The sequence below is a fragment of the Tamandua tetradactyla genome, chromosome 2 (genome assembly GCF_023851605.1).
Source record: "Tamandua tetradactyla isolate mTamTet1 chromosome 2, mTamTet1.pri, whole genome shotgun sequence".
NCBI lineage: Eukaryota > Metazoa > Chordata > Mammalia > Pilosa > Myrmecophagidae > Tamandua > Tamandua tetradactyla.
This window is the reverse complement of record NC_135328.1, coordinates 164,126,152-164,147,142: the sequence shown is the minus strand read 5'-3', so window position 1 is coordinate 164,147,142 and position 20,991 is coordinate 164,126,152. Positions and strand designations below refer to the sequence as shown.

At 42.3% G+C, this 20,991-nt stretch overlaps 1 protein-coding gene across 1 annotated transcript in view; it reads left to right on the top strand.

Moving 5' to 3' along the window:
- C8A (complement C8 alpha chain) overlaps positions 1 to 20,689 on the top strand; it is a 76,521-nt gene extending 55,832 nt beyond the window's left edge. Inside the window, exons 8-11 of the mRNA XM_077149518.1 lie at positions 8,371 to 8,502; positions 9,559 to 9,716; positions 14,367 to 14,589; positions 18,213 to 20,689. Of these exons, the coding sequence (XP_077005633.1) occupies positions 8,371 to 8,502; positions 9,559 to 9,716; positions 14,367 to 14,589; positions 18,213 to 18,364 (665 nt within the window). The 3' untranslated portion in view covers positions 18,365 to 20,689. The remainder of the gene's footprint in view (positions 1 to 8,370; positions 8,503 to 9,558; positions 9,717 to 14,366; positions 14,590 to 18,212) is intronic.
- The last annotated feature ends 302 nt before the right edge of the window (positions 20,690 to 20,991 follow it).

Genomic DNA, 20,991 nt, shown 5'->3' with positions numbered 1-20,991 from the left:
CTCTGTCGTGACTCCGGGAGCTGTTTCGTATTGTTTCTGTTTCTTTAGTTGCTTTTCTGAAGGAGGAACTAAGACCCGCGCGTCTTACTAAGCCGCCATCTTCTCCGGAAGTCCCTACAACTCTCTTTATGGAAGGCTCTGATTAGATTATTTTCCCTTGTTACCCAAGATAGGAGGCAGGAAAACCTCAACCTCAAAGGAAAACCCTACTCGCCATTCAATCTCCATCCATCTACCCATCAATCCATCCACTCCTACAAGAAATACTCACCGAGCACTCATGACATTCTGTGGACACAGGGATGAAATACATAGTTCCCTTCCCTGAATAAGCTAATACTTAGTTGGGAGATAAGAATAATACGTGATGAATTCTTGAATAGAAACAAATACAGTAGCAGGACAGAGGAGGGAGACACCTACCTTTTCTGTTCCTCCCACTTTCTAGGCTCCAGTTTTCTAAATTGAATTTCCAAATTGGATAGGAGTAGGAGCTTGCCTGGTGGAGAAGGGAGCTGGGGCTTTCCAAGCAGAGGGAGTTGTGAGGGAGTGACTGAAGCAGCAAGTGGGTCATGGTGAGTGTCAAGAGTTTCACCCAAGGCCAGACGTTGCTTGGGGAGGACTTGACCCTGAAGGTAGTGCATAATGGGAACAATCCTGAAACTGGGTTACGCCAGGATTGTCCATGAAGAACAGTCATATCAGTAGCAAGGAAAAGGAATCTGTTTTGGTGTCCTGGAAGACACAGAGGGAATGTCAAGCTGCAGGAGCTATGCAAGATGAACAGTGAGAACAGGAGGGTACTGCTTTGAAGCACTAAAGTGAGCATGCTCTGGCCCTGCTCAGAACTCCAGCCTCATTGTTCACATCCCCCCACTCAAGTGCTGGGCTGGGCTATATTGAGATATTTGCAGATACCTGGACCCACCATACTCACTTTCTTCTTGGGACTTTGCATGTGCTATTTCTTCTGCCTGGAATTCTGCTCCCTTCCCCTTCTCTCTTTTTCACCTGGCTAACACTTACTCAGCCTTGGATCTCCATTTAGTTACTACTCTTGCAGGCAACCTTACCATCTCCCCATTTCTAATTTAAGGAGACTATCTGAGGTTCTTCAGTGTAGCTCAGACACCTCTATGCATCATACTATTGCAACAGCCAGTTTCTAGCATGCATCTTTTTAATGATGTGTCCTCAGAGTCCTGCCCATAGGCTGAGGTTGACCCACAGTAGGACCTGTCTTTCTATCCACAGTGGTTCAGCATCCAAACCTGTAAAATGCTAAACATCCTCCAAAGCTTTCCTCATACTCTGCAGAGTTAGGGAGATTTCTGCAGGGTATGAGCAGGACTGGACAATGAAGAGGGAGAGGTGGGCAGGAGCCTGATTGTGAAGGGTCCTTTATTTACAAGTAATCAGTCTGGATTGGCCCAGCAGGTCCTTTGCTGTGCCCACTAACCAACCAGTCAACCCAAACAGATAGACACTGGATTCTAACAAGCTCTGGGCTTTATCCCCAGTTACTATGACAACCAGCCTTCATGGTGATGGATGGTATTGATTGACTGACAGACTCCTGGTGTCTTGGCTCTGTCCCCACTCCCTTAAGTCATCTGCATATACGTAGAACTTACAGACTCTCAACACCCTACTCCTGATTCTGTTCTGATTTTGAATTTCCACCTTTAATATCATTGAAAATAGCCTCAGCCTTAAAGGAGAAAAGCCTTGGATGGTTTAAAACTTACTCTCTGAGCCATCCTTAGCGCACCCCTCCATAGGCAATGCAAGCGGCATGGAGAACGTGAACTTTGAACACAGACCTTGATTCAATCCCAGCTCTGTTATTTATTTATTGTATAATTTTGGGCAGATGACAAACTACCTAAGCCTCAATTTACTCACCTCCAAAATGGGAATAATTAAACTTGTTGTAGAGTAATGTGTGAATATTAAATGAGGTAACACATGCCAAATCTTTACCTAGTACATACTAGGTACCTATTAAATGTGGGTTGATCCCTTTATCTTCTTTAGTCACAGCCTAACAGCTTGTACTACAGAAATGTTGATTAAGAAAAAAATTGTTCTCACAAATCCCTCAGCCACTTTCATCCTCTAATTTTCCAGATTCAGAACCAGAAGCCAATAGCCCAGTCTCTGTGGAGGCTGCCATATTGCCTGCAACATAGTAATGATAGTAATACTTGACCTCTGGGGCTGGCTGTCAGCCAAGCGCTGTCCTAAGCACTTTACATGGCGTGGATTAACTCATTTAACCATCACAACAATCCTATGAAGTGATACTTTTATAATCTCCATTAAACAGATGAGAAAACTGAAGCACAGAGAGGTTAAACAACTTGCCCTGATAGTAAGTGGGCAGGGGTGGAATTCCAGCTCAGGCAGTCTCTGTTTCAGAGCCTCTGTTCACCTAGAGTCCCTTTCACCATGTCAAAGTCATCTAGAAGGGCCAGAGCCCCTGAAGAACAGCCCTGACTATGCAGACAGGGAACCAGAAGCTGAAGTTCCAATACTGTCCTTGGGAGAGTAGCTTCCTTTCTCTTGGGCTCCTTTGTGGAATGAATGAGGTGGTCAACAACTGAGGGTCTTGGTAGGTCTCCTTTTGGTACCACGTTGCTACTGATACCATGTGATAAGCATTTCTCTGCAGAGTAGTAACATTAGCGGGATGAAATTGTGTGTGCACTAAACTTGGCAGTATAGCATGCCTCCATCCAAATCCTGGTTCTTGGGCAGGTAGTCAGGAGACTTTGGACAAGTTATCTAACAATAATAGCTAACACTTGTTGAATACTTAGCTGTGCCGGACACTGTTTTGGGGAACTCACATGTAGAAACTTCTATCATCCCCATTTTACAGATGGGAAAATTGAAGAACAAAGCAGTTTAGTCACTTAAACTACACTACTAGTGAATGGTCAAACTCTCACTCCAGAGCTCATAGTCTTAACAATCACAATTTCTGTTCTTCCTTACCCCAGAGAGCCTATAAAATGGGTAAATACTCCTTGTCTCATAGGATTGTTGCAAGCTTTCAATAAGATAGTGGAAGCGATTTATGAAACATCAACTCTTAACCAATCCTGAGATATTATGATAAAACTATGATTTGAAACTTCACCTGGAAGGCCTGTGATTCTCAAAACATTTTAGAGATATTGTCTAGATTGATTGGAATCAGCCAGTCCAAGAGCATTCCTGTGAGGGCTTGTCACATGCCAGACTCTGTACTGAGCCCTGTAAACCCAAAGATGACTTAGAAACTTTCAGTCTAATTGGAAGAACAGGCCAAGAAATTCACAGTTCCTAGGGTGTGCTCATACTGGAGAGAAGCATAAGGGCACAGATATAGAGTGGGGATGGAGGGAAGGCTTTCTGGAACTTAGTAGGAGAAATTCAATGAAAGAGGTCTAAAAGGAACATCTAGTTAGAGGGACCAGAACATACAAAGGCATAAAGGTACTCATACCATTCTCAGGTAGCTAGGAAGCAGCATAATTTTTAAAGGATATACAGAAATATAGAGGGGATAGGCAAGTTATCCAACACCTCCCATCAATCCAAGCCACAGACTAGCCAATCATCTTTTCCAATGTGATGGCAAGAAATAGACTATATTCTCCTTTTTTCATGTGAGTCTGTCTTTGAGGGCAATCAAAGTAGCAAAGCAGCATGGTGGATAGATCACAGCAACCTGAATGGCATTTGTTTGCTGCAAAGAGATAAATAATACATTAGACCTGCTGTTTTCCACCTGATGCTTTTAATCTGAAAGATGACAGAGACTTGCTGCATTCTAGCACCTTGGGAGGGAAGCTGACTAGTTCTGCCTTAGAGCCACATTTATGTAGCATCTCCACAAAAGCATAAGGATAACTTGCACACCTGTACCACAGCCAAGGCCAGGTGGAAAGCAAGCAGTAGACATGGTGGCCAAAGACATGGCCTCTGGGCTCTGTTCTGCCAAGTGGGTAGAAAATCAGCTCTTCCTGGGATCAGACTAAAGTGGGAAGGAACCCAGACAGCCCAGTAGTAACTTGGGAATCTTGAGTGATTTGCATCTCCCTCTTTTCCATTCTCACGTCTAGATCATTTGGCCTTTCCCAGTAGAATCTTGCTGCTGGGGCACAAGGCCTGCCTCCTTTCTCAATGTCCTCTTTGCTTTGCTTGGGTGATCCCTACTCATCCTTTCAGACTCAGCTCTAGTATCCCTTCCTGACCCCGAAGAAGCCTACTCTTGACTATAGGTTCTCTGAGAGCAAGCACATTAGTTGTCTTTATTTTCCAGATGCCTAGCATATAGTAAAAAGTCATTAGATATTTATCACAGTTTCTTGACATTTTCTTAAAGTGTTCTGATGTTTTCTTAAAGTTTTAGAATCTCAGCGCTAGAGGAGAGCTTAAATGACCACTGGTAAAGTCTTCAAACTCTTCTACTCAACCCTTGACAGGAAAACATCCAGCCCCTGCTTGATCCCACCATCGTATGAGACAACTCATTTCTCCTTGGCCTCCATCCATCAAAAAGACCCGCCTTCTATCTAGTCTAAACCCGTCTTCCTGTAACTTCTACACTTTTTGTGCAAACACACAAACAAGCCTAATTCCTCTTCTTCAAAATAACTCTCCAGAATTGAATCCAGTTCTAATAGTCTCTCTTAAAGAGAGATATTTCTTCTTTTCTTCAGGGAAACATCCCCCAACCCTCAAAGAGTCCCCAAAGGATGTGGCTTTTAATTTTTTCACTCTAATACTTACTCTTCTCTGACCATACTCTATTTAAAATATTTTTTTGCATGGTCAGGCACCAGGAATCAAATCCAGATATCTGGCATGACAGTCGAGAATTCTGCCACCGAGCCACCATCATACTGCCCATACCATTTTTTAAATTTCGTTTTTAAACTGTGGCTTCAAGAACTTCACTCTGAGTTTCTCTAACCTATGTAGAGTAGAGTGAGATTACCCTTCCTTCTTTTGGCAATTATAACTTTTGCTGGTTTTTTACCTGGCTTTATTGCATTACTGAACTGAAAGTTGTCTAGAATTCTCAGGTTTTTTCTCTTGTTCACTTGCTAAACTGTGCCCATTCTTCATTGTACTCACGTAGTCGGTATTTTGGTCCCCTGGGTAGAATGTTATCACTCATTTGCTATACTTGGTCTGTCTCTCCATCCAGCCTTCTAAGGGCATTTTGGATTCTGACTCATTATGTGAGATATACATGGATTTTATCAGTTCCTTATTCCAGGTAGATTTGATGATCCTGGTTAAGTCTACATCTAAGGCATTGGCTAAGACAGGGCAGTGGTCAGTGCCCTATGGCAGGCCCTCAGAGGTTCTCAGCTGGACTGTAGTATTCAAAATCTGGTCCTAGGATGTGCTATGCAGAAATCATCTGGAATACATGTTTAAAAGAGTTATGCTGGGTGGGCCATGGTGGCTCAGCAGGCAGAGTTCTCAGTTGCCATGCTAGAGACCCAGGTTCGATTCTCAGTACCTGCCCACGCGAACAAAAAAGAAAAGAAAAGAGAAGTTATGCTGTCTCAGAAATCATGAATGAGAATTGAGAGAAGTGGGGCACAGGAATCTGTATTTTTGATCAAAATACATGAAACTCTAGTTGATTTTAATGTGTAGCCAGGTTTAGGATTTTTCAACTCCAGAGTATCCCAAGTTCAAAAACCTAGATCAAAACTCCAGTTTGATCTAATCCAAAGTTCATATCTAAGCAGCCCAGCCTGATGGGATGGGGTATGGCACAATGGCAGAGCATCAGTTTCACACATCCATCTGGGCATGCTCTACACAATTGCTCCAGACTTCTCTTGCTCCCTCTATCTTCCTCTACTCTTTGATTTCATCTCCCTGGTTCTGTGTCCTAACCTCCACTACCAGTTTCAACAACAAGTTTTGAGCACCATGTTTGAATTTCCCCATCCCCACACCCATGCTACCTTCCTGATCTTGACTTTGCACTGGTTCTCTGCACCTCTGATTTTCGCGTCTTCCACTGCTTCTGATGAGATACTTTTCTTCTCAGCATTGCAGACTGAAATAAGCAACTCTCAAGGTAACCATTAGTCTTCATTTCATATACTACCCCAGAACTGTTGGATTCTCAAGAGCAGGAGCTCAAATATTCAGATTTGTGTCATATTCTTATTAGTTTTATTTCTATGGCATCTACATTGCCTAATACACTATGTGTTACATAGAAGGTGCCTACTAAATTTTTCTCTCTGAAAGCAGAGTTCTTTAGTCTATTGCAGTAATGGGATTTCATGAAATGCCTCCGTCTTCTGAGCAAGACAAATTTGAGTTTGAATCTCAGCTTCATTTTTCAGCTGAATGGCCTTACACAAATTCATTAACCTTTATGAATCTTAGGTGTCTCAACCATAAATGAGAAGTGGAGGGCTAGGTGTCCAAGATCACTTTTAGTTCTCAAGTTCTATGATTGTCTATATAAATCACAGACCTCCCATTGCTGGTTGGTACTCTACTTCAAGGTCCTCAGAAGTCAGTTCTTTACAGTTGAGTCATGCTGCTCATATCTAGCTGGAATTCTCTTCTCGCAGCAGCATCTTGTAGGCTCTTCACGAGCATAATCACTCCACAGGTATCCTTCAGCCTCCATTAATCAGCAAGTTCTGTCCTTTTAATTTGGCAGCACTCCACCACACACCTAAGTAATCACTCTGGCTTCTGCCCGTGAATTCCTTTCATCCACTTTTGTTTATCACTGTTGAAGCATTTTTTAATCAAAACAATTAGCTATGCTAAATCTTCCTCAATTAGTAATGCATTAAAAAATTAAAAGTGCTTGAATGGAAAAAGGCAGAAGCCCTCTGCTTGGTGCTGAGTGCTGGTGCTGAGAGCATCGTTTCTTCCAGGGACTTTCAGCTCAGGGATTACTCAGAAACTGATATTCACAGAGTCACAGAGGATTCCAGGCCAAAGAGGACTTGGCAATAAACAAGGTCAAGCCCTTCTTTCTATAAATGGAGAAACTGAAGCCCAATGGGATTATGAGACACATCTAAACTCATATAGGCAGTCAATGATAGGATCTGAATTCAAGATTAAGATTCTTTTGATCAGAAGCCCTTATCAAAGAACTCAGAGCAATCTTTTATATGCTCTTTTAATTCATCAATCATTTATTCTGAAAACACTTACTGAAGTCCTACTTCATCCCAGACCAAGTGGGGCTATGCTCATGAGAGAGTGGGGAAAAACACAAATGTTCTAGACTTCAGAGAATTTCTAGTTGAATGGGTAAACTCTGATGTTTGACACCCCTTGAAAAAAACTGAATTCAATGCTTAGTTCAATTGAATTACAGGCCTAATGTATTTCTCCTTTGCGGTTGCTAAAATAACACTGTGACTAATAATAACTGATTTTTAATTGTATTTAAATTAATGATGTTTCAAAACATAAATAGATTATCGCATTCCAGTTTACAACCTTCTAGAGAACCTCCTTAGTTACAGATAGTTTTGAAATATGTAGCATCGTCAGTATCTTGCTTTGGTCTACTTTTCTAGACTGATCTTTCCCGGCAGTCTCGGGTTGGAAGCCCCACTCTGTTTATGGGCTGTTAGTGATCAGAGAAAAATGACTGCTTTAAGCATTGTTTTCATCTTGCAAAACGCAGTTTCCTCATGGGGTCTTCAGATGTGGACAAACATAGAGACAGCTGATGTGAGACTAAGTTCTTTGTAGAGTCAGAAGGACAGAAAGACTTCTGCTTGTGATCTATCCATCTTCTAATAGGACTCCAGCCTCTGTGGTATACAAAGAGGGCCTGGGCAAAAGGAATTGCGACTATTATGATCATAAAGGCACACACATACACAAAAGCAAAGACAGAATTACTGTGATCCAAAAAATGCTCCATGAAGGAAATGACATTTGAATGGGAGCTTGAAAAATGAGTTAGCTTTGGGAAGATGGTGAAAAGGAAGGAAGGAGGGCATTTATCCTGAGGATCAATGTGTGCAAAATTACACAATGAAAATGGAAGCTACTGTAGTCAGGCACTGTACCAGGCAGAGGGGCATATGAGGACAGAAGAGATGGAACCATTACTTCAAGGAATCTCAATGGAGAATGAGCAAGGGGAAAGAAAAGTAGCATTTTTTAAACACCTAATATGTGCAATACATCTTTCTCTTATTTCAAAAAGTATTTGGGTTGGAACTATACAGAAGAATAAACTGAAATTGGGTTAAAAACCTGGGATTGGAACCCAGATCTATTATACTCCAAAACCGGGCTAGTATGACCAACTGTCTTTTAGTATCTTGGCCTTTTGTTTTTCTCTGTTTACCTGCACAGGTCTTAACGAGCACGATGTCAAGAGATGCTTTGGAGGCTCCCTGGGCCTTGGATATGATTTTAACAATGGAATAGGAATTGGTGGAAGTTCATCAGTGGAAGGTTGTAAAAAATTCGGATCTGGCAAAAGAGGCAAGTCCCTAGCATTGGACTCCCCCAAATAGAAGCCAGATTTTCCACTGGATACACAATCAGGGTGTGCAAGCTAATTTTTCCTCCTACTTTATACCATTTCATTTAGTGGCCATATTGCTTGGATGGTAAATATTCCCAACCAGCAACCTATAATAGCTCTATTTTGAATCTACCATATGCTGAAATCACCTTTGAAATATTAACTTCATAAGGGGTAGATTCCTAGGTTTCAGGCACTACTAGACAAAGCTCCAAGTAAAAACTGAGATAAAAGGAGTTATATAGAAAGAGTCTGGAAAGTGGGCTGTTAGAATAAAGGCCCATCAGGTTACAGTCCAGTGGGAAGAAACAGGTTCACTGAGAGAAAGGAATATGGCAGTCAAAATCCAAGCTCAAAGAATTTTTCAGAAGAATTATACAAGAATATTTTTGTAGCATTTCCTGAACAAGTGAACATGAGGTGTTCACTCCTTCTTTCATTAAACATTTGTTGAGTGTTTTTTCAGATGAGAGACAGAGAGGATACAGGGATGAAAAAAGAGTTTATAGTGTTGTGGAAAAGAAGCTTTTTAAACAGGTATTGCATTAGGCTACTCATGGCTCAGGACCTTGAGTTAAATTAAGTCCCTTCCACCCTATCTCCATTTACCTGGCAAACACCCACTTAACCTTTCTAGATAACTCACTTTTCTTCTTGACCAGCCCACCTCTACTCTGACTGCTTCTTTCCCTTTACCCCCACTGAACCCCATGAAGATACCTGTCATAACATCTATAATATTTTATTGCACCATTTGGGATGTGAATGAATGAATGACCATCCTCTACAGATGCCATGCTCCATTTGCTGGGCATGGCTCTCATCCCACTGTCTACTCTACCACTGAGGATGAGTCTATTTCTAAGTCTTGCTTCTTCTCTTCTGCCTTGTCCTACTAGCAAGGTAGAAGGATGGGAGAGAGGCAGCTCCAAGGAGAGCACGTGGCTAGAGCTTACCAACAAGTCATTTGGTTTTTGGGAAATGAGCTAATGCAGATATCCTCTTATTGGCAGATGGTCAAGATGATGACACGGCTGTGGAAGATATCATTTCTCGGGTGCAAGGTGGCAATTCTGGCTCAAGTGGTAGCTTGACACAAAACAGTAGCACCATTATGTACCGCTCCTGGGGGAGGTCATTAAAGTATAATCCTGTTGTTATCGATTTTGAGGTAAGTCTTTTCGCAGATGAGGAAACTCTACATCCATGAGGAATGAAAGTGAAGCAGACCAGATCATTTCATATTTCTTATTAAGAGTCCATTCAAAGGACAAGATTAAATGTAACGGGATACTGCACTGGTGGGCTTCCCCATGCCTGACCCTGGGGAGTACATGGATTTTGGCCCAGCCACAGGGGAGCTGGGGTTAGAAATTTACTATCTGGTCAGTATCTAGGTTGACACTGGTTGTCTAGAATTTCTTCAGTTTTAGGTCACTTTAAACACATAATAGTTCACACTTGTACATAAGCCACTTTAAAGATATCCGCTACTAAATCAGGAGTCAAATATTTTAGGCTTTGCAGGCCACATAACAGTCTCTATCACATTTTCTTCTTCATTTTTCTATTAAATCATCCTTTAAAATTGAAAAGAAAAAATCATTCTTAGCTCAAAGGCCATACAAAACAAGGTGTGGGGTGAATTTAGCCCCAGGCTATGGTTTGCTACCCCTGCCCTAAACTATCTTATCTCTTCGTAACAGTGAATCTTGGTCACAGACATTACTCTCCCCATTGAAAAGAACTGAGACTCTGAGAGATCAAGTGTACTGTTTAAAGTTGTACAAAGCTCATATGTGACAGTGTTAGATTTTGGACCTTTTGGGCTTCTCATCCTATTCTCATTTCTTTCTATCCTAGCACCTTCCTTAAAGCAGTGGTTCTCACTGGAAACATTTTTGATTGTCACAAGCTGGGAGATTCTATTGGGTAGAGGCCAGGGATACTGCTAAATATCCTTCAATGCACAAGCCATCTCCCACAACAAATATGTAATTGGCCCCCGAAGGTCAAGAGTGAGAAATCCTGCCTTAAATCACTAATCTCATAAAAGAGAAAAAAACAGTATTCAAACTATAAAGGAAATGGACTGTTCTGCCTATTGTCAAATTACTTCTGTCAATATTCAAAATAGTACATTGAAAAATTAGTTTTAAATGTGGAGCTGTGCTCCCGTCGCCCTGTTTCTTGAAGATAATTGCATGAGGATACGGCTGTTGCTGTGTGACTGTGTGGTTGTGAGAGCCTTGTGTCTGATGCTCCTTTTGTCTACCTTATCGATGGACAAGTGAAACATATGGATTAAAAATAAGTAAGTAATAGAGGGAACAAATGTTAAAATTAATTTAGTAGATTGAAATGCTGGTGATCAGTGAAGGTGAGGGGTAAGGGGTATGGTATGTATGATTTTTTTTCTGTTTTCTTTTCATTGCTTTTTCTGAATTGATGCAGATGTTCTAAGAAATGTTCATGATGATGACGATAAGAAAAAGAAAAAAAATAGTTCTATTTTGAGTTTTTAAACAAAATATCATTGCTTTCTTGCCCATTTTCTCTCCACTGCCCATTTTTTCCTACATATTTATAATCTCAACTTGGATACATCCCTCCTCTTAAAACATATACTAATAGTTAATCTCAAAGTCTATTATAACACCTTGCTTTCTATGAAGGAAGAGTTCAGATGCATTAAACCTGATTTCATTTCTTCTCCAATAAGTAAGGGACCATTTTCATGCACCCAGATTTCACATAGTGTCTGAAAATTGCTGTCATCAAGCTATTAGTAAGTTGTATAAAAGCTGTAAAATTGGTATCAGGAGTAATATGCTTTCACAGGCAAGCGGTGAACTTTGTGTTTTTGTCTAGTTAAAACTTCCAAGGGGAAGACTGAGATGCATGATTTAGAGAAGACCAAATAGCGCCTTTTGGGAGAAGAGACTGGGGCTTTAGCATGGGAAAGACGTGGTTTGGCTCATGACTTAGCTTCCTTCTTGAACTTGGGCCTGTGACTTCACATACTGAGCCTCAGTTTCCTGTTCATTACCAGGAGGATAATAACACTTTCCATTACAAGGGTGGGAAGAGATGAGAAGGTACTTAGTAAAAGGCATTGAGGAAAAGGTCCCTTAGCGGTTGAGTAACCAACCTAAGATGTCACAGCTGGTAAATGGCAGAGCCCCACATGATTCCTGTCTGTCTCTAATAACCATGGACTCTCCACAATAAGAAGAGTGTTGTTCCCTAAGCAATGTGAACCCCATGCATTAGGCCACTGGTGCATTTTAGAGCAGGGAAGCTGTGCTTTAAAATGAGAACGTGCTCAGGAACATTAAGGATGAATGGAAGGAGAGAGAGATTACAGACTAGGAAACCAGTCAGAGTTTTTTTTTGGGGGGGGGGAGGCAGGTGGTGGGGGGGACATGATGCTCAGAGTGGGAACAGTTCTTATTCACTTGAATATCCCCAGAGCTTAGAGGTGCCTTATATACAGCAGACACTTTGAATGAGTTGAATGAGTCTTATTATCTTATGTCATGATGGCTTGTTATGTTATGTCATGTTGTGTAATGTGTTGCTATATGTTATCATATGCAAAGCTGTTATATATCTTTATGTTATGGGGTGTATCATTGTATTATAGTATATAATATTATATGTTGGGTTATGTTATTATATCACATCACTTCTCTTCTCTCAATCGGTTTCCTAAATGAGGGCAAGATGATTGTCAATATCTCTTTAAGCTCTAACATTTTAAGATTCTATTTTCCCACCTCTTTCCCCTCCCTTAAGTCCCACCAGCCATCCCTAAGGAGTGCTGCCTTTTCTCTTCCTGAAGTCTCTGGGAGGGAGAAGTGAGAGTGGGGAACTGAGTACTGAGCCCCACTCGAATGTGAAAGTGAAATTGAGCAACAGTCCTGGCTTCCCCTAAAAGTAAGAGGCATCTTGATCCAGGGCATCAGGACATTTTGCACTAGATTCCTAGCAATAGAGACCAAATAGCCTCTACTTCCAGTAAGTGATCTTCTCTCCTTGGCTGGGGACCTGGCCAGTCCTGACATTACCTGCCTGGTGACATCAGTCACAGTCCAAGGTCTGTTTGCCTTGGGTCTCCTGTACACATTTCCAGGAACCCTTTCAGGGCTATTGCCCTTTGTTGACCTAGGTTTCCAGATAAATGAAATCTCCCCAGTGTGGCTAAGTCCTACCAAATGATTTGCTCTGTGACCTTGGCAAATCATTCCCTGTCTCTGAGCCTCAGGTTCCTCTTCTGTAAAATGAGAGACCTGGAGAAGATCTTTCATTTTATCATTGTGTATTAAGATATATAGCATGGCAGGGTACATGAGTGGTTCCGTGGTAGAATGCTCGCCTTCCATGTGGGAGACCTGACTTCGACCATGTACTCCCCTCCGCCAAAAAAAAAAAAAAAAAAGACAAATATACAACATGGTAAGTGTGCTGAAGGTGACCACTTAAAAGTGCAATTTAAAAAAAAAGGCTTTTAAATTTTTTTTACTATCATCGCATCTGGTTAATAAAATTGGTACTTTACTTTCTGTAGTTCTTCCTTTTTACAATGGTATCTCACATTTATTCATTCTTTTGATCCTCATAAGAATTTTAAGAAATAGATATTATTCTCTTTTTATAGATAATGAAGCTGAAGTTTAGAGAAGGACAGTTAAGAATCCTAGGTTACACAGCTAGGAAGTGTCTAGCATTTATTTAGGTTTTACTAAATAAAAGCTAAGTCACTGTGCTAAGTATTTTTTTTTATTATCTTCTCCATTAATCCTCACAATAAACCTGGAGGGGGACAACCACTGCCACTTTACAGCTGAGGGAAAGAAGGCTCAGTGTACAACCAATGTGCCAAAGATCACACAGCTGGGAAATAGTAGAGCCAGGTTTTCTGGCTATTAGTTCTCAACTGAGGGTGATTTTGCCCTCCTGGGGACATTTAGCAATGTCTGTCCACTAAGGCTCAGTGTACAACCAATGTGCCAAAGATCACACAGCTGGAAAATAGTAGAGCCAGGTTTTCTCAACAGAGCCAGGTTCTCAACAGAGAGTGTTTTGCCCTCCTGGGGACATTTAGCAATGTCTGTCCACTAAACATGGACAACCCCTCACCCCGCAAAAATAATTATCCAAGCTAAAATGTCAGTAGTGCAAAGGTTGAGAAACCCTGGACTGTAGTTATGCCTGGAATGGGTTACCTGAAACATAAATGACACCCCCTATACCCAACTGCCAAACCTAGGTTAAGTGCTCGGTGAAGGCAATTCAACTATCTATCAAAGATTCAATTTTCATTCCTCCATTGAGGGTTGAAAATCTTATACACACACACACACACACACACACACACACACACACACACACACAGAGACACATGTGCATGTCCATGCATAAGTGCTTTATGCTCTTCCTGCTTCCTAACAATGCTGGAGGGCACAGACGAATTAGTAAAAGTGGCTTCTAAACTATCTTCTTTCTTGGGGATTGGGGAGAGTACAGATTTTAGAGTTGAATAGGTTCATGTTCAGAATGGCTTTTGCACTTAATATTTGTGTGATCCCAAGCTAGTCATTTGAGCTTTCTGGATCTTCATTTCTTCATCCGTAAACTGGGGAGTTTAGTTCCTACATCACAGAGTTGCTATGAGGATCTAATGTAGCATAATAAAGTTGGGTGATCTGTATTGTGCCTTGCATGGAACAGGCCTTCAAAAAGCTCTATAGCCAGTTCCTGGGCCTTGGGAAGGAAGACAGAGACCAGGGAGAGCCCTGTGTTCTTTTTGTGCCCACAGGTGAAGCCCATCCCTGAGTTGCTGCGTTACACAAATCTGGGTCCCCTGGAGACCAAACGCCAGAACCTGCGCCAGGCCTTGGACCAGTATCTGCTGGAGTTCAATGCCTGTCGCTGTGGGCCCTGCTACAACAATGGGGAACCCATCCTCGAGGGCACCAGCTGCAGGTGTCAATGCCCCCTTGGTCGCCACGGCACTGCCTGTGAGAAAATGGAGCAAAAGGGTAAGTAAGGCCCATGTACCTTCACTCAGGTTCAAGCCTGACCCAGTTCAAAGGGGAAAGCAACAGAAAGGATCTTTGGTCTTCCCAGCCTCTCCTTTCTGTGCTCTCTCCCCCACGGCCCTGGGAGCTGGCCGTTTACCCCATAATTTTGATAGTCCTTGTGCTTTTTCTCCATCACCAAAATCCTCTCTCAGATGAGAATTGTTTCTCACCAAGGTGTACATGGCCATAGGACTCCTTTCTGGAGGGATAAGTAGGTGTCACTGTGGTGTAGAGAGTTATAAGTAAAAACAAGGTTCAGACAAGTATAGTTCAAATGCATATAGCTGCAGTAAGGAAGAAAGTTATCAAACAAGGGTTAAGAAGTCATTCTTTGAAGATGAAATTAAGGGACTTGGATGTGAATACCAGCTATTTCATTAACTCATTGTGAAACTCAAGCTAATAATTTTTTCTCTCTGGGGCTCAGCTCAGAGTTTCCTTTGCACTCTAAGAAGCTCAGTGTATGCTGTCTATCCCTAAGCTTCTAATTTTCTAGGTATACCAAACTGCTTACATATGTCATGGAATGATAGCAAAACATATGGACTTCCAAATCAACATATGAATCAATCTTAGTTGGCAAAGTTGTAAGGAAGAGAATGAAAAGAAAAAGAAATGTTTGTATTTAAGGTACTACTCTTGGGTCCATGAAACTAATTATTAAAGCATGAGGTAGGAGGGATGGGAACCACGTGGCTTGAGAGCCATATGTATTCAGCAGATCAAGCATTAGTCACTCAGTGGGAGTCACTCAGTGTTAGTCACTGTTTTTCACTCAGTGAGGGTCAACAGGGTGAAATGGATGCCTCCAAAGTGAAGGGCTAGATTAGTAAAAGTAAAGGGCCTTCTCTGATATACCAGGAATATTTGAGCTTTGTTTCTGGTGCCATATTTCGCTGGGTATTGGCAGACTGAAGCAGGCAACCAAGACAAACTGGAAAACCCAAACCCATGTTCTAAAAGAAAGAGCTGGAAGCATTGGGAATTTTCGGCATGGGAAAGAGAAGACTCAGAAGGGACAAGTTGCACATGAACTACCATATGGGGAGGGATGAGATTTATTTTGTGTGGCTACTGAGATTAAGTTGTAGGACTAAAGGAGAGAAAAAGGATTCTGGCTGACATTATGGTGTGGGGAAGGTAGAGTGAGGGAAGGGGCTGGATGACCACTTGACTGGAAGTTGTAAAATAGATTCGTTCATCTAATGAATGAATTAGAAGACTACTGAGTCTTCCATCCCAGAGACTCAGAGTCTGTGACTTAAATAAAAGGAGGACAACATAATGAACGATTCAGAGCTTAAGACTACTTAACATCTTTGAATTGGGACTTTGAATCCAAATTCTGCCGATTTTCATCATGAACATACCCTTTAAAAAGGGCCTGCCTCATGAAGTTGTATTGAGGATGTTCCATTGACAAGGGCTGTGCCTTCGGTTGGCACCTTGCATGAATCCCTCCTTGCTGGCTGCATAGAATACAAGTTTGGTCCCCATCAACTTCCTAGTGTCCTATAGGAAGAAGTCTTAGGAGGTGAGCCAAGAAGGTGAATCAAAACCAGAGTGCATATGAAGGAGGATACAGAGAAAAAAAACAAGGAAGTCAACTACCAGGACCAAGCCTTTTTTCTTATGAAGTGAAAAAAAAAAAAAAGACATTGCATCATAGGTGGGTGAATTGGGGGGAGAAAGACATTGTGGGCTCATTCAGCCCATTGCCAGGGCCTAGGGCTTTTCTGGCTTCCAAAGCAGTGTGGGCTGGAGTTTAGCCCTATTGGCCCCATCAGCCAAGCATTCTTGCTAAAGGGACCAAAGGACCCCGAACAAAAATAATGCCTAACCCTTATTCTGTGCCAGACACTGTCTCAACATTCCATGAATGCAAGCTTGTTTATTCCCTTATAAGATAAATGTTATTATTCCCATTTTTCAGACAAGGAAACGGAGGCAGGGAGATTAGATAACTTGCTCAAGGTCATCTAGCTGGGGAGTGGCAGACCCAGTATTTGAACCCAGATATCTTGATGCCAGTATTCACGCTCTTAACCATAACACTCTGTGATTCACGTCCCAGTGGAGACAAGAGTCAGGAAAAATTAAAGAATAAAAGCAGAGAGTCGGAGACAATTGCAGTGACAATCATTTTGATGCGTGGGAAGGGGGTATGTTCCAGTTCATAGTTATCAACTCATCCTGGCATAAAAGGACAGATGTGAGCCTTACCCGGAGGGGTCCAAGAACCCTCAGAACCAGTAACACACAGTTAAAAAGAAGGAATGTGGATTACCTAGATATGCCTCTTCAATGATCCAATGCTGGGCTGAGTGCAGGATAGGCTGAGTCATATGTTCACATGATGGGCATTGAGAAAGGGGGCATGATGTAATTCTTGGGGGTGAGGGCATGGGTCAGAGGCAGGACCCTTCTTCTTGCAGCTGTAGCCTTCCTTCCAAGACTACAGTCAGTCAGCTGCAGGAACTCACTGTGTTCCGTTAAACTTACTCTAGGAAGGGTGTGGACATCTGATGGCCTTGTGGCTATCACACTGAACTTTCAGCCCAATGCCAGTCAGGCTGGCAAGGAAATATAAGGCTAGAGAGTTAGGCAGCTACCATGCAGACACATTAAGGTGGGTCCCTAGAGATTTTCCTAGCAACCTTTGCCTTTGGGACTCAGAGTCACAGAGGTGGGAGGAATAAAGACAGCGAACCATGCTGTTGCTGCCCCATCAGGGAGTATAATTACAGAGCTGGAAAGGACTTGGAGATAATCTAATCCAGTGGTATTCACACTGTGATCTAAGGAGCCTTGGGGTCTTAGGGCTACCCAAAGGGAGGAATATGCACCTGATAGATACCCCCGCTTCAAAGAGAACAGCTCTACTTTCATCTGACTTAGATGTTGGGGTCCACATGAGATTTTATTTGGGGAAAAAAATGATGAAATATGTAACAATGAAAAAGCCTACTGGATTTGCCCATGCTTTTCATTTTACAGAACAGAAAACTCAGGCTCAGAGAGGAGATGGATTTTCCCAAGACAAGAAGGCAGTAAGAGGCATCAGCCCAAGGCTAGGGAGATTATATGAGCTGTTTTTTCAGAGGCAACAGTCTGCACATGCTCTGTGAGGAGATCACCAACCATGGCCCTGTTATCAGAATCTGAGAGGGTTCATTTTGCAAACCCTTATACAAATGCCTAGCAAGTGTCTCCATAGTTGTATCTGGTAGACTCTTTTCTCTGAAATCCCAGTTGGGCTTGCTCCCTGCTTTTCACATTCTCCAGTGGCTCCATGCCAGGGGAGCTGGCCTCCCGCCTTACTCTGCTATCTATCTTCCATGCAACCGTGGATTCCAATTTCATGAAATGGGTTCCCAATAGCCACTTCTCACTCCATCCCGAGTTTCACATTAAGTACGAGGCAGCAAGCATAGAGGTCTCAGTTGGCTAAACCAAGGCAGACCCCCCAAGGAGGGATTGCAGAGCACTGTAGGGCAACAGTGAGATGGCCCTCCCTCCTTACAGTCCAAGCTGTTCCTTGTATGCTAACCTCCTCTTCCCTTGGGAAATTATCTCTGCAGGAGTCAAGGCAGCTGGTCGCTGGAGCTGCTGGAGCCCCTGGTCTGCATGCAGAGCTGGCACCCGGGAGAGGAAGAGAGAGTGTAACAACCCTGCACCCAATAATGGAGGCACCTCGTGTCCAGGGCTCAAAGTTCAGACGCAGGCATGCTGAGGTCTCTGTGCACAGGCTGAGACAGATGCAGAGGATGTGCACCTGCACTGGCTACTGGATAAACGTCTATTGCAACTCACAGAAAATGCAAATCAACATTTCTCTTTGTCCTGCCAGTTCCCAGGCCTAAGAGCAAGCTGTGCCATTTTCAATCAAGTGTTCCATTACCTACAAATCTCAGACATTCATTCAGCAGCTGGATGTTGGTATTAATTAAGGATAGGTCCTGCTCTTGAAATGTTAGAGCCTCCAAAAGACGTGAGAAGAAAAGTCAATCCATGTCTTAGAGAAAACTTGCAGGCTACTAGAAGGCAGGCAGCTGTACTTGAAATAATCAATGGCCAATAAATATAAAGTATGAAGAAATTATCTTAATTCTTTGATAGCAATATTTTGCATTCATAGAATATTAATTGATAGATAAGACAAACACATTGAAATGAGTTCCTTGCATTTCTGTTCATTTGGACTCAACACTTTTCTTCTATTCCTTCTATTAGTCTTTCTTGTTTTCTTCAACTCCCCTCAAATACCACGTTTCTCCAAATTATTTTCTCATGGCACATTATTCTTTTCCTTTATTGCATGTTTCACAATTAGTAATTATATATTTAGTTCCATATTTCCCAGTACTATTTATGATCTGTACCCCCTCAGTAGAGGAGGACAAGAATCAGGTCCATTTTGTTCAGCACGATAGCCCCGGTAGGCCAGGACTGTGCCGTGAATATGGCAGGGGCCTCGAAAGCATTTGTTCACTGCATGAGCGAATGAATTCAAGCATCAGTTCAAAGATGTGGTCCATATTGTTCAGCCTCCCAGAGAGGAGAGTGGATTTGGAGGAGCCAACCAAAGAGAACTGATGTACCTTCCCTGAGCTACCCCTGGGAGAATCAAATACACCCTCCATCCTCAGCATCTCCCCCGCACCACAGTCATGCCTCAAATAGAGAACGTGTTACATTGCACTGTATTTTCTGTTTACCAACCTGTTCTCCCTATTAGATTGTGAGCATCTTGATGGCCAAATCTGCATTCCCAGGGTATAGTAGGGTACTCAAGAAATGTCTGTTGACTGGCATATATATTGATGCTCCTTATCTTTCCGGAATCCTAATTCTTGTTAAAATAATAATAAAATTATATACATAAAGCAATTAGAGGAGATTTTAGGACCACAGGGAATTAACTGATGAGTCAATGCCAAAGTATGTGGTTCACAAATTAGGTATTGAAGACGACCAGGTGGGTCTCCTTCACCTGTCCATAGGTATGTATTTCATGGGTGGCATGGAGCTCGACCCAGGCCTTGGAAGATTTTTTAAACTAGGGAAAGAGGGAGGATGAGACACTGAGAGATAGAAAAATAGTATGAGACAAGTTTGAAGATGAGAAAGACTGTTGGGGGAGGGGTGTGGGTGTATATATGTTAGGAAGAATGGACAGTGAGGAAGATAGTGGAAATAAATTAAGGTATTAAAATACTTAGCACAATCTTTGGCACATAGTAAATTTCTGTTAGCATCATCTTTGTTATTGTTATTATTATTATTATTAATTTAGGCATATATAGTTCAGATGAGTTTATTTCTGAACTCTTTAGATCTTCCTTTATCTGAAAGAAGAAAAAATAAAAAAAAAAGCATACACCCCTTATTGCTTTTCGTTGTCAGTTTACTTTTTGCTTTTTAAATTAATTTATATTAATAAATAATTTACATCAAGTGTTTCCTGGGAAGTGGCAGTTTCATGCTAGAAAGGGACAGGAGGCCAGATTGGCCAGGCCAAGTGGGTAAATTACAAGGACGTTCAATCCTGATCGAAAAGCAGTCGTTCTCAACATTGGTTGCACATTAGAATCACCTGGGGAGTTTTAAAAACCCTGCTGTCCAAAGGCTGCACCCTGAACCAATTAAATCTGGGGGTGGGAGGCAGGCTTCAAGAATTTTAAAAGCTCCCAGGTGATTCCAGATGCAGCCAAGGTTGAGAACTCTTGAGAGTCGAGAATTATTACATGTTCACGGACAAACAGGTGCGTGACAAGACAAAAGGGCAGTAATAGTCAGGTTTATCTGTGCTATTTTATCTAATCTTAACAAGGACCTCTTAAGATTTATGAGCCCTTTTTCATAGCTAAGGAAACTGAGTCTTTGTGAGTTTGAGTTTAACAGTCACAAAAGCCATTCTGTTCAGTACTACTGCCCCAGGGGCCAGGAGTGTGCCTTAAGTGTGGCATTTATTAATTGAGTGGGTGAATGCAAGACTCAGTTCAATGATGTGGGCCACATCGGTAGGTCTGGATGTGAAGTCACTGTATCAACTATATACACCCCTCCCAGTAGCCCCCTACCCCCCACCCCCTCACCCCTACTCCACTGGGCTCATTGCTCTCTGTCAGCAGAGGGCTTTGTAGGATGGTTTGTGGGACACAGGGGAGAGAGAGAAGGAACCAGAGGCAAGGGGGCTTACCAGAAGGAACATGGAGCAATCCAGAGGCATGAACAGGAAGTTTGGGATCGAGCCCCTGCCTGGATTAGCCATGGGTGAAAACCACCAACTGAGCAATGCCATCTTCCTGTCGTCTGGCCCACAGAACCTGGGCCAGTGTCTGTCCCACTTCTCTGACA